A 14450-nucleotide genomic window follows, 5' to 3' on the forward strand; every position below is an offset into this window, starting at 1 on the left:
AACAAGAGTCAGTTTGTCGCCTCAACTCGATCCATTTGATTCACCTTTCTAGCTTTGTCCGGTTCACCTATCTTATTTCATTGAATTCTAGAATTTGAATATGAAACTCAATCGGATTTCTATTTCTCCCAATTGAACTAGTTGAACTGAACAGTCTAACCCACTTTTAAAAAGAGTAGCGACAGATGGCTGAAGTTTTCTACTTCTTGCAAAAGTTATAAGAAACAATAATCTCTTGTTCACATAATTATCGTCTCAGAGTCCCCCAAACCTTTTAGTCATTTCAGCTTGCCCAACCCTTTTGGTTTGTATGTACAAGTCTAGCAAACAATCCTATTGTCCAACCTGACTTGCCTATTTGATCAACTTTATCAAAATGGAAAGAAAATGTTCTGAAATAGACATTCAAATTGTTATAATTAGTTGAGTGACAAAAAAAAACAAACAAGAAAACATTGATTAAACCAAACACGATTCAAGCTAGTTGAGGTTGCTGCGAACTTTAAACTGAAACAACATGAAACATAAACTAGTAAAATCAATACTGAAATTAGCACTCAGGCAGCATGAATGGCATTGAGATTAGAGAGAGACCTGAGGTACCAAGTAAACTAGTAAACTAGCTTTAAACTGAAAATAAACTAGTAAAATCAATTGAAGAGATTACCAATCACACCTCTGGGAAGGAACTGGGAAGGAGACGAGCTACTACGGAGAGGAGATGAAAGCACCACTGCGGTCTGCGGAGAGGAGAAGGAGACGAGTGAGGGAGCGTAGAGGAGAAGACAAACCAGTCTCACGTTGTTTCAAACGAGCAAACATAGCTTCATATTCCAATGCAGTGTTAAGTATTAAATATGTAGAGTTTCATCGTATTTTGCAATCAAGTTCTAGTTTCTTTGTGCTTGGAACTTTCAATTGTCGAGCTGTTTCAATAAATTTTTCATCTCTTTTTGGTGTGGTTGTCCAAAATACGACACTATAACGAATTGTTTCAATGCTATCACTGATTAATTCTAGTCCATCCCTCACAATCAAATTCAAAATATGGGCACAACACCGCATGTGAAATAATTTTCCTTCTAAGATAAGTGAACTTGGAGGAAGCTTGTCCAGAATAAGCTCAATCATAGCATCATTAGTTGTGCAAGTATCAACGGTTAAAGTAGATAACTTACGATCCAAGTTCCAATCCAAGAGGCAATCAACAAGTGCATTTTTGAGGACCTCAGCAATATGTGGACACGACACATATATAAACCTAGTAAAAAAAGAAATATAATACATTGTAATGATAATAGTAATACTATTAATGGTAAATGCAAGTATAAAGTTAAAGAGAAAAAAATTTACCTGACAAGCTGACTTTGTAATTTCCATGAAACATCGATGAAGTGTGAAGTGATGGCCATGAATCCTCTTTTTTGATTAGTTGCCGTCCACATATCAGTTGTCAACGCAATCTGACTAGCATTTGAGTCTAATAATTTCATTGTTTTATTTCTTTCATACTCAAATATCTTCATGATGTCAGTCTTGATTGTGTTCCGGGAAACAACTTTAAATATTGGTTGCAATGCATAAGAGTATCTTCTAAAGCCAACATGATCAACCATAGATAACGGGTACTCATGCAATATAATATATTTGCAAGCTCTGCCCTTGCTTGATCTTGGTTGAAATGGTATGTCCCAAGCTGCGTTGTCCCATCATTGGATTTTGTTGGTTGCAATAGAGATTGTTGTATGGTCTTTTGTTTTTTATGCAAGCATATGCTTGGTACCATTCTTAGTCTCACCACCTAAGGTCTTCTTACAATCATTGCAGACCGCTTTCCATTTTCCTTCAATTAATTTTTTCTCGAAATGATCCCATGCAATAGATCTAAATTTTCTGTTCTTTTCACCATTTGTACCCAAAATTTCAACATCTAAAGTGTTATTTAGAGTTGCTTCGTTTGCCTCGATTGGAACACTCTCATTTTGCGAATGCAATTCAGTCGCTGCATGAACTTCACTTCCCACAGTTAGAGTAGTTTGCATAGCACCCTCAACCTCGTTATCATTAATTTCCATCTAAAAGGATATATCATAATATCAAAAAATCATATTCTACTCATCCACATAATCCCTACATTAACAAAACAAAGTAATGTTATATATGAGTTTTTTTTAGGAACATACTTTTAAAGAAAAGTCTTCTTAATTGATTGGCATCCTTAATCATTATAAAAGAAGCATAATCTTAATCTGTCAGAGAGTATATATCCTGAATTAATTGTCTTCTTTTATCAGACAAGTAAAAGAGAAAAAAAGACATCACTAGTTCACTACCTCTGCCAGGCTTGTTTGCGTTCCTAGCTGTGAAAGTGGTTGAGCTACTAAAATTTTGAATAAATAAAGTTTAGCATAACCATCAACATCATGTTTTTATGCCAAAGCAACATGGATTGATGATTTGATTAGCAACAGTGATTCCTCTAACAGAGCAAAGCCATTAACTGCTTAATTTGTTGAAACATTCAGCAATGAGACCTGGTTTCGCCCTTGATCAAGATGGGAAGAAGGAAAATCTTGTTAGATTCTCCTTTCCATCTGAAAGAGCATGTGCATCGAGGTGAGAACAATGATTCTAACGACTTTGGCTAGCAAGTGTTGATGACAAAAACTTGAAATATGGCTCACCTCACTGACGATGGGAGCAAGTGTTGATGGTATACAAGGATCGGAGGATGTGTAGGCTGACGACGTTGACGGGAAACTAGAGCAAAGATCAAACTTGGACAGGAGGTAGGGAGCGATCAACGATGACGGGAGACTAGAGAGGCCGAAGGCATTGCCACATCGAAGGAAGCGACATCGGCGGAGATCGACACGATGAAGGGAGCGGCGTTAGCAGAGATTGACGCGACGAAGGGATGGCGGCGTCGAAATGTTGAATGGGTGAATGGCGTAGGGTTTACTGTTTAGGAATTAGGGATTTTATTTTTATCTCACTTATATTATTATTATTATTATTATTATTATTATTATTATTATTATTAAAACCGGGGCGGGTTTAAGATGGGGATAGCATACCCATACCCGCCTCGGTTTAATTTCGGGGATTTTAAAAATCCCCAAACGTGAACTCATACCCAAATTAACTCCCCAAATCTGTCCCCGAGGTTTTCCCCACGGGGCCCCGAACCCATGGGAAAAATTGCCACCCCTAGGCCGATTATGTGGAACTCACTGAGGATATCTTTTATCCTCACATGCAGCTGACTGGCGGATTCTCCTTCCTGCATTTTTATGTTAAATAACTTATTTAAAAATAAATCTCTTTTAGTTACCTTTACGTCGCTGGTTCCCTCGTGCAGTTCTATGAGCTTATTCCATAGCTCCTTTGCATTTTCGTGTGGGACGACGCGGTTTAGCATATGTAAAATACCGAAAATAGGCGAATATTAATAAGGAAATTTTCTGGGATTTTTGGAGATTTTTCGGGAATTTTTCGGAGTTCGTACGGACGAGTTAACGGGGATAAAAATGGAGCCCCAGAAAGCCTGTTTAGGCTACCCCAATTTAATGAGGAAATATTTTATTTTCCTTTTTATTTTCCTTATTTCCTCTCCCCTTTACTCGACGCCATTTCTCCCCCCTTTTCTCCCCAAACCTCACGCGAGCGGTTCCTCTCCTCTCCTCTTGCCGATGCAGGCGCGGATTCTTCCTTCTCCTCTGTCCTTGCCCAGGCGCCGGCGAGCACGAGCCACCGCCGACCGAGCCGCTCCTCATCCCTAGCGCCGGACTCTTCTTCTTCTCTTTTCCGAGCCGCACCAAGCACTGCCACCACCAGAGGTGAACGGAGCGGTGCCGATCCACTACCGACGCACCTGTGCCGGCATCCGAGACCCCGCCACCGATCTATCCTTTTCTTAACCGTGTCCTAGATTCGTTGCTGGTTTGGGGTCTACTGTGCCGTGCCCTAACGCTGACACCTCCTGGCACAGCCGACGCCGTATTTGTCCTAGCCCCTCTACAGTGATTTGGCAGCACAACTGCCACCTTCCTTCCGTGCCCTAGTTCTTGGTTGCTGCCCCTCTTCAGAGCCGCCGGCCATAGAGCCCGACGCCAACAGTAAGTGCATCCGGCAGAAGGGTTGAAGGTGAAGGCTTAAGGTTTGTGTTTTCAAATTTGGTACTCTGGTTCTTGTCATGCTGTGAGCAATACTTGGGTTGGGTGGAAGGCTATGCTAACTACGGATTATGGTTTCTAATTATAGATTTATTGCGACGATGGTGTATTTTGTTTTAGCGGCTGCCCTTATTCTGACAGGAACCACCTGTTGTGGACCAACAGAAGAGACTTTGGTGTTGAGGTAAGGAATAGAGTTTTGATTTTTGTTACAGATCATGATGTAATCTAGGTTATGTGATTACGTTGTTGTGAGGGATTATAATTGTTGCAAGTTCTAATTTGTATGAACTAGTTATGAAATGATTGAGGAGTTGATGATCCAATTAAGGTTTAAAATTGGATTTGGATTTAGGTTAGCTTCTCGGGAATTCGATTTATCTAATTAAGAAATATGTAATTAGCTAAATTTGTATATCGTGTTGTTACAGGACTGTGATTCGAGACGGGCGTCTCGACATCGGATTGGTTCGATTCGATCTATATCGGAGGCGGGTACCTCTTGACTTATCTTTTATGATATTGTCTTTGGATATGCATAGTATTTTATAACTACAAGCAATGAACATGTTTGTCTTTGGTATGTCACTGTTTGATATCCATAGCATGTTAGGTTTATCGCCTGTGACGTATCCGTGCTTATATCATGTGATTTATTGCCATGAGTACTGTATTACCATGAGTATCTTAGTGTCTAGAATAAGTGACATACCATGTTTTACTGAGGTTAGGACTAGGTTCTGGACTTTTGGTTTCAGTCATGTGTATTGAGACTGTCTAATACTTAGGTTTTATACCATGACTGGCTTGTGTACCTCTATTTGTATATCATATATGATTCGTGTACCTAGACCTTGATTCTTGATATGTGCATATTGTTGGTACATGTGTTATGGAAGGAGATATGTTTAGGATCTAGGTTGATATACCATAGAGGACCTGTATGCCCTAGATCCGTGGATTGACCTACTGATACTGTGGTACCCATATTATGTATATATGGATTTTTCTATGCTGATCAGGATATTCCATACTTATTATGTTCAGGACATAGGTTTTTGATATTCTATCTGACCTGTGTACTATAGATTTTGGTATGTGACCATCGCTTTTACAGTACCCATTTTGTATATATGGATATGGTTATGTTGATCAGTTTTTGTTATGCATAGTGACATGCATCATGATTGCATGCTGTGCGATTGTCGGCTCCACTATGGTTGAGCCCATCGCCAGTTACATGTACCCCCCCACTCATGGTTTAGTGGTATATCAGGCAGGTGTGTGGCGGTTCTGCTGTTTGGCTCCGTTGGTCATATGACCCAGCGTGGTAGCCGGCAGTCAGTTCCGCTCTGTTTGGCTCCGCTGGCATGTAGTGTAGCAGCGTAGTAGCCGGCAGACGGTGGACTCTGTTTGGCTCCGTTGGTCAGGAGACTCAGCGTGGTAGCCGGCAGAGATATCCTCCCCGTCATCGTGTACCGGGAGTTGAGAGCATTGAGCTCCCCCATTTATGATTTGGGGTCACAGGACAGGAGTACTCCGACAGCATCCCGTCCACTCGGTCACTCATCAGGAGTAGTGACGACAGAGTGCACGGTTGTCACAGCCCTACCCACTCGGTCTCACCATTTGTGTGTGAGATGACTGACTGGCGTCAGGGGTGACCAGGACGCATCATTAGCATCATATGCATTGATGTATTTATATTATTGTGATTGCTGCATTTGGTTGCTGCATTTTGGTTGGATGCATACCTTTGACCTGCATACAGGATTATTGACACTTTCGGTTTGACGACCCTTTTGTCTGGATAGGAGTTCCTGGTGAGTACAGCTTCCTCAGTTACCTTTCAGTTTTGCATATTCCCTATATATGATTAGGAAGTTGTATTCCATGTTGGTTGCTGTTAGATATATCTTACTACTCATGTCCATTGGTATTCGCTGAGTTGTTGAACTCACCCCCGTTGACACTATCTTTTTCAGGTACCAGGTTATTTATGGTGTCGCTTGGAGCATCCTGTCTGCTGGTCCCCACGTCACATTAGAAGACTTATCGGTTTCACGTATGTTTTGTTTTGTTTTTATGTATCAGATTGTTAGCTCTGTACTCCGGTTTTATTTTTGGAGTGTTGATGTTGTTATGTGGTATTTCGTATTTGTTGTTGGTTGTGTAAGCCTAGCCGGCTAGCAGTTTTGTGTTTTGGTTTTGGTACAACCGAGTGGGCTGCTTTATTTTTAACTGCGTGGTTGTGTCAGCCAGAGGCTGAATTGATATTAACTGCGTGGTGTTTGTTTTCTTTTATTGTTATTATTCCAGCCGCATGTGGCTGAGGTATATAGTGCTTGTAGAAAAGTTTCAGATTGTCCGCCGTACAGGGGAGATGCTGCCGAAATTTCTTCGGACAGAGACTCCTTTGGGGCGTGACAATTTAGTGGTATCAGAGCAGGTATACGATACTTGCTATGTGTTTTGGATTTTTGAGATTTATCTGATATCAATTTATTTGATATCAGAGATCGGCTTACGAGTCTTATTTTCCCGGTGTTTCGGATTTTCTGTTTTGGTCTTCTCGATGTGACTTTTCGGGTTTTGGGACCTGGCAGCAGCAGGACATCTCCAAGCTATAGGAGGTATGTTGGTATATACTGTTGTCCTACCTCTCTGTTAGTAAATGCCCTATATTACAGTTTATCATCTGTATTAGCATTCTTTATTAGTATCTGTCTGGTTGATGTAGCACGTATTATATGTGATGGGATAGCCACTAATCTTTACCGACCTTAATAGAGATTAAGTATTACAGTCTTTGGTGATTTTCCATATCATATCACCAGTAGTTTAAGCTTCTGTTACTACTAGTTGATTAGAGGTTGGAGACACATACCAGTCTCTGTTGTTATTAGCTAGGTGCTAGGTAATGACTAGTAAGTACATATTTTTGTTGACTCAGCCAGTAGTGTACTGATATACTTTAGTTAGTTTCGTCAGTAAATGATTGATTTACTCTGGTTAGATTGGTCAATAGAAGACTGATTTACGCTGTCGACTTGGGTAGTCGTAGATCGATTTACCTTAATTGCTTGCGGATGACTTGTGTACATTCGTTAAATTTAAATAGTCAATGACCGATTCATTTGTTTTGGTTGATTCGATCAGTAGGGGATTGACCTACCTTACTTTTAGATGTTTGAATCTTGGGTTATTTTGTGCCAAGTTATGTATCTTGAGCACACCGAGTACCTAGCTTATACTGACGTATGAAAGGACTGAATTAGCCAAATACTATTGTTGGTTTGGTCAGTCGATAGAGGATCGATGTGTCTTATTCCATGGGTACTTTAAATTTAGACTGTAAGTACCTTGTAGGATAACTTAGAAGGTGACGTAGGATTTGTGTGGTATATTGGATTTAAAATATGTTGATTATGCATATTTATGTGGTGTGTAGATATGATTATTGTGTGTTGTAGGAGTCCTGTGGTAGACTGACCGATTGCATCATTGAGCTTATGCTGATTGTATTATGGAAGGTATCATGTTGATTAAATCGGTGTTATGTTAGATGCAGATGTGTTGGATGTAATATTCGAGGTATCTTGTTGATTATATTTGATTTGTGGATACACTTGTGTCAATTAGACTTTATTGGAAGTATTATGTTGATCATACTCAAGGTGTATGTATATATATGGGGTGAGTATTATTGGAGGTATATTGTCGATTATACCTACGTTGATTTAAGCACACGTGTACGGTATGTGATGTTGGAGGTATTATACTGAATATACCTGAGTTGTGTATATGTTTAGTGTACAATAATTTGAGGATTATGTCGATTATACCTATGTTGTGTGTGCACGTGTGCCAGGTGTATTGTTGGTAGTATCATGAGGATTCTACTTATATTGAATGCAGGATGTGGAGTGTCTGCATTATGTCATTTGTTGGACTACCTTGTCAACCTATTTTCTTATCAGCGGGTGACCCACTACGATATGGATAGAGTTGACTATAGATTTGATCTGCTTACTGGGTTGTTATACCCTAGGCTACCCACAGTGATTGGTGGTAGAGAGATCTCGTTCAGACTCTAGCTGGATAGTTAGGTGCCTTGGACACTTATGAATTGTTTATGATGGAGCGTTGCTCCCACAGGTTATGGATCGTTTGTGGTGGAGTGTAACTCCCACATATTATTGTTTGTTTGTGGTGGAGCGTTGCTTCCACATATTACGGATTGTTTGTGGTAGAGCGCTGCTCCCACATATGTGGTATTTCGTGTGATAGAGCATTGCTCTCACACTGGAGGTTCTATTCTTTGGTGATTATATATCGTTGGTGATTAGATCTGTTTATTGTTGAGGATCTTATGGTTAAGAATGTCTGTGATACGGACATTATGTATTTTGGTTTTATCATTAGGGCTTACAGCGCCTAGATGTTATCATGGACTCGATGATCTGGGTATTCCTAGGATGTTTAGATTGGTTTCCATTGTCTTTGTTGACGATGTGGTGATCTATTTTGGATCCGAGGTGAGTCACGTGCACCACCTTTGCATATATATAGAGATGATTCGATGAGAATATCTATATGTGATTATCAGTAGTGCTGATTTGGATTATCTTTTGGGATGATGTTTCAGACACACGGTCATCAGTAGGAGTGTACCGTGGTTCCACAGGAGATAGAGGTTGTTACCGTTGGGAACAGTCGAAATCAGTGTAGGAGATCCGCAGTGTTTTGTGACTCGCAGGATATTATAGATCTTTCGTCGTGGGTTTCTTCCGCATAGCTATGCTACTTTCACGCATGACCATGAAAGGCGTGAAGTTTACTTGGACTGAGGATTGCAAGACCAGCTTCTAGGAGTTGAAGCGGAGACTAGTGTCGGTTTCGATTTTTGGATTTTATCTTCTGGGGAGGACGGATTTGTCCTCTATACCGACGCATCTATTCAGGGTTTGGACGCTGTTTTGATGCAGCACGATAGAGTAGTCTCCTATGCTTCTCGTCGGTTGAAGAAACATGAGAAGAACTACCTAGTACATGATTTGGAGCTAGTCTCCATTATTTTTGCCTTGAAGATTTGGCGACATTATTTATATGACGTTACATTTGAGATTCTCACTGACCATAAGAGTCTCAAATATCTGTTTTACTTAGAAGGAACCTAATCTCCGACAGAGGAGATGGATGGAGTTCCTGAAGGATTTTGATTGTACCATTAGCTATCACCTAGGAAAAGCTAATGTGGTTGTTGACGCGCTTAGCTAGAAGTCTAGAGTGACTTTGGCTTGCCACCGAGTTGTGGTCACAGACTGATTACCATGGTTGCTCAGTCGTCGATCAGGATGAGGATCCGAGAGCCCTAGGCTGTATTTGCGGGTTATTTGCAGCCAGATAGTTTCCGGGCAGCAGACCTAGTTCACACGAGACGAGGAGGATATTATATACATCCGAGACTGATTATGTGTACCTCAGTCTCATCCGGTCTTACAGGAGCTACTTTGGGAAGCTCATTGCTCTAGATTTGCGATCTACCCAGACGTGACCCGCATGTATCGAGATTTGAGGTGTTCCTACTGGTGGAACGGTATGAAGAAAGACATCGCGGAATTTTTAGCTAGATGTCTTGTCTGTCAACAGGTGAAGGCTGAGCACTAGAGACCTGCCGGATTATTTCGGCGGATTCCTACTCTTGAGTGGAAATGGGAACCCATTACCATGGACTTTGTGGTGAGTTTGTCGAGGACATGACGAGACCAAGACGCGATTTGGGTAATCGTTGATCAATTAACCAAATCCGCGCACGTTTTAGCTAATCGGAGGACAGATTTTCTGGATCGATTGGTAGATCTATTTTGCCGGGAGATCATCAGATCACGTGGTGTCCCGTTGATTATTATTTCGGATAGAGACCCCGGTTCACGTCTCGTTTTTGACAGAGTCTGCAGCAGGCTTTGGGCACGCAGCTCTGTTTCAGTACGGTTTATCATCCTCAGACAGATGGATAGTCATAGCGGACTATTCAGACTCTAGAGGACTTGCTGAAGTATTGTGTATTGGATTTTGAAGGCAGTTGGGAGGACCATTTGCCATTGGTAGAATTCGCCTACAACAACGATTTGCATTTGATTGTCCAGATGACACCGTTAGAAGCGTTGTATGGTAGGCCATGTCGGACATCCACCCTCAGGGATGAGGTTGGGGAGGCCATATTGTTGGGATCTTATAGAGCTCAACATGAGGCAGAGTTGGTCCGTACTATTAGACAGAGAGTGTCAGAGGCACAGGACTGCCAGAAGTGTTATGTTGACCGGAGTCGGAGACTCTTAGAGTTCTCCATTTGCGACCAGGTATTTCTGCGAGTCTCACCCACGAAAGGGGTGAAGGGATTGACCTTGGAGGTAAGCCAGCTCCGCGATACATTGGACCTTTCCAGATCTTGGAGAGGATTGGAGGGGTAGCTTATCGTCTGATACTACCATCGTTCCTGTCAGGTGTTCACGATGTATTCCATGTGTGGTATATATCCGACTCGACAGATTTGTTGGCAGATATCTCAGTTCCTATTCAGCCTGACGTCACCTATGAGGAGGTTCCGGTACGGATTCTAGACCGGAAAGAGCGTCAGTTGCGAAACAAGACTATCCGACTGGTTAAAGTCGGATGACAGTATCATTTGGACGAGGAGGTTACATGGGAGCTCGAGGATACAATCCGAGCTTGATACCCCATTTTTCATTAGAGATATGTGGTTTAATTTACCGTTCAGCATTTTATACGCTTTACCTGTTGTTAGTAGTTGCTGATGGTAGATACCGAAATTTGGGGACCAAATTTTTATTAGAGAGGGAGAATGTAAAATACCGAAAATAGGCGAATATTAATAAGGGAATTTTCCGGGATTTTTGGAGATTTTTCGGGAATTTTTCGGAGTTCGTACGGACGAGTTAACGGGGATAAAAATGGAGCCCCAGAAAGCCTGTTTAGGCTACCCCAATTTAATGAGGAAATATTTTATTTTCCTTTTTATTTTCCTTATTTCCTCTCCCCTTTACTCGACGCCGTTTCTCCCCCCTTTTCTCCCCAAACCGCACGCGAGCGGTTCCTCTCCTCTCCTCTTGCCGATGCAGGCGCGGATTCTTCCTTCTCCTCTGTCCTTGCCCAGGCGCCGGCGAGCACGAGCCACCGCCGACCGAGCCGCTCCTCATCCCTAGCGTCGGACTCTTCTTCTTCTCTTTTCCGAGCCGCACCAAGCACTGCCACCACCAGAGGTGAACGGAGCGGTGCCGATCCACTACCGACGCACCTGTGCCGGCATCCGAGACCCCGCCACCGATCTATCCTTTTCTTAACCGTGTCCTAGATTCGTTGCTGGTTTGGGGTCTACTGTGCCGTGCCCTAACGCTGACACCTCCTGGCACAGCCGACGCCGTATTTGTCCTAGCCCCTCTGCTGTGATTTGGCAGCACAACTGCCACCTTCCTTCCGTGCCCTAGTTCCTGGTTGCTGCCCCTCTTCAGAGCCGCCGGCCATAGAGCCCGACGCCAACAGTAAGTGCATCCGGCAGAAGGGTTGAAGGTGAAGGCTTAAGGTTTGTGTTTTCAAATTTGGTACTCTGGTTCTTGTCATGCTGTGAGCAATACTTGGGTTGGGTGGAAGGCTATGCTAACTACGGATTATGGTTTCTAATTACAGATTTATTGCGACGATGGTGCATTTTGTTTTAGCGGCTGCCCTTATTCCGACAGGAACCACCTGTTGTGGACCAACAGAAGAGACTTTGGTGTTGAGGTAAGGAATAGAGTTTTGATTTTTGTTATAGATCATGATGTAATCTAGGTTATGTGATTACGTTGTTGTGAGGGATTATAATTGTTGCAAGTTCTAATTTGTATGAACTAGTTATGAAATGATTGAGGAGTTGATGATCCAATTAAGGTTTAAAATTGGATTTGGATTTAGGTTAGCTTCTCGGGAATTTGATTTATCTAATTAAGAAATATGTAATTAGCTAAATTTGTATATCGTGTTGTTACAGGACTGTGATTCGAGACGGGCGTCTCGACATCGGATTGGTTCGATTCGATCTATATCGGAGGCGGGTACCTCTTGACTTATCTTTTATGATATTGTCTTTGGATATGCATAGTATTTTATAACTACAAGCAATGAACATGTTTGTCTTTGGTATGTCACTGTTTGATATCCATAGCATGTTAGGTTTATCGCCTGTGACGTATCCGTGCTTATATCATGTGATTTATTGCCATGAGTACTGTATTACCATGAGTATCTTAGTGTCTAGAATAAGTGACATACCATGTTTTACTGAGGTTAGGACTAGGTTCTGGACTTTTGGTTTCAGTCATGTGTATTGAGACTGTCTGATACTTAGGTTTTATACCATGACTGGCTTGTGTACCTCTATTTGTATATCATATATGATTCGTGTACCTAGACCTTGATTCTTGATATGTGCATATTGTTGGTACATGTGTTATGGAAGGAGATATGTTTAGGATCTAGGTTGATATACCATAGAGGACCTGTATGCCCTAGATCCGTGGATTGACCTACTGATACTGTGGTACCCATATTATGTATATATGGATTTTTCTATGCTGATCAGGATATTCCATACGTATTATGTTCAGGACATAGGTTTTTGATATTCTATCTGACCTGTGTACTATAGATTTTGGTATGTGACCATCGCTTTTACAGTACCCATTTTGTATATATGGATATGGTTTGTTGATCAGTTTTTGTTATGCATAGTGACATGCATCATGATTGCATGCTGTGCGATTGTCGGCTCCACTATGGTTGAGCCCATCGCCAGTTACATGTACTGCACACACCCCCCACTCATGGTTTAGTGGTATATCAGGCAGGTGTGTGGCGGTTCTGCTGTTTGGCTCCGTTGGTCATATGACTTAGCGTGGTAGCCGTGACAGTTCCTCTGCTTGGCTCACCGGCATGTAGTGTAGCGTAGTAGCCGTGACGGTGGACTCTGTTGGCTCCGTTGGTCGGAGACTCGGTAGCCGGCAGAGATATCCTCCCGTCATCGTGTACGGAGTTGAGAGCATTGAGCTCCCCATTTATGATTTGGGGTCACAGACAGGAGTACTCGAAAGATCCCGTCCACTCGGTCACTCATCGAGTAGTGACGACAGAGTGCACGTTGTCACCCTACCCACTCGGTCTCACCATTTGTGTGTGAGATGACTGACTGGCGTCAGGGGTGACCAGGACGCATCATTAGCATCATATGCATTGATGTATTTATATTATTGTGATTGCTGCATTTGGTTGCTGCATTTTGGTTGGATGCATACCTTTGACCTGCATACAGGATTATTGACACTTTCGGTTTGACGACCCTTTTGTCTGGATAGGAGTTCCTGGTGAGTACAGCTTCCTCAGTTACCTTTCAGTTTTGCATATTCCCTATATATATGATTAGGAAGCTGTATTCCATGTTGGTTGCTGTTAGATATATCTTACTACTCATGTCCATTGGTATTCGCTGAGTTGTTGAACTCACCCCCGTTGACACTATCTTTTTCAGGTACCAGGTTATTTATGGTGTCGCTTGGAGCATCCTGTCTGCTGGTCCCCACGTCACATTAGAAGACTTATCGGTTTCACGTATGTTTTGTTTTGTTTTTATATATCAGATTGTTAGCTCTGTACTCCGGTTTTATTTTTGGAGTGTTGATGTTGTTATGTGGTATTTCGTATTTGTTGTTGGTTGTGTAAGTCTAGCCGGCTAGCAGTTTTGTGTTTTGGTTTTGGTACAACCGAGTGGGCTGCTTTATTTTTAACTGCGTGGTTGTGTCAACCAGAGGCTGAATTGATATTAACTGCGTGGTGTTTGTTTTCTTTTATTGTTATTATTCCAGCCGCATGTGGCTGAGGTATATAGTGCTTGTAGAAAAGTTTCAGATTGTCCGCCGTACAGGGGAGATGCTGCCGAAATTTCTTCGGACAGAGACTCCTCTGGGGCGTGACAGCATCTCCTTTGTTAACCTGCACTGGATTGTGTTGAGGACCTTGAAGTTGATCTGGGTCTTCTTCTTCATTTCCGAATTTCAATTTTTTGGGTTTATTGGAATTCCAGTGTTGTGGTCGACTAGCACCTTATGTATATCCTTTGGTGGCGCTGAACTACTAGTCAAAATTAGTCTTTAGGTAAACTTTCATTCGCCTCTTCTAGTAGGGGAAGTCATCTCCTTTGAAAAGGGGAGGATGGGCGGTGTT

At 42.0% G+C, this 14450-nt stretch overlaps 1 protein-coding gene across 1 annotated transcript; it reads right to left on the bottom strand.

Moving 5' to 3' along the window:
• Window positions 1-708: 708 nt before the first annotated feature.
• Window positions 709-1616, bottom strand: LOC122048905 (zinc finger BED domain-containing protein DAYSLEEPER-like). Its single transcript, XM_042610419.1, has 3 exons — window positions 1354-1616; window positions 1179-1261; window positions 709-824 (listed from the first exon to the last, which is right to left on the bottom strand). The coding sequence occupies exons 1-3, from the start codon at window positions 1614-1616 to the stop codon at window positions 709-711; spliced, it is 462 nt and encodes a 153-aa protein (XP_042466353.1).
• Window positions 1617-14450: the final 12834 nt, after the last annotated feature.

Source organism: Zingiber officinale, chromosome 2B (genome assembly GCF_018446385.1).
Source record: "Zingiber officinale cultivar Zhangliang chromosome 2B, Zo_v1.1, whole genome shotgun sequence".
Classification (NCBI taxonomy): Eukaryota; Viridiplantae; Streptophyta; class Magnoliopsida; order Zingiberales; family Zingiberaceae; genus Zingiber; species Zingiber officinale.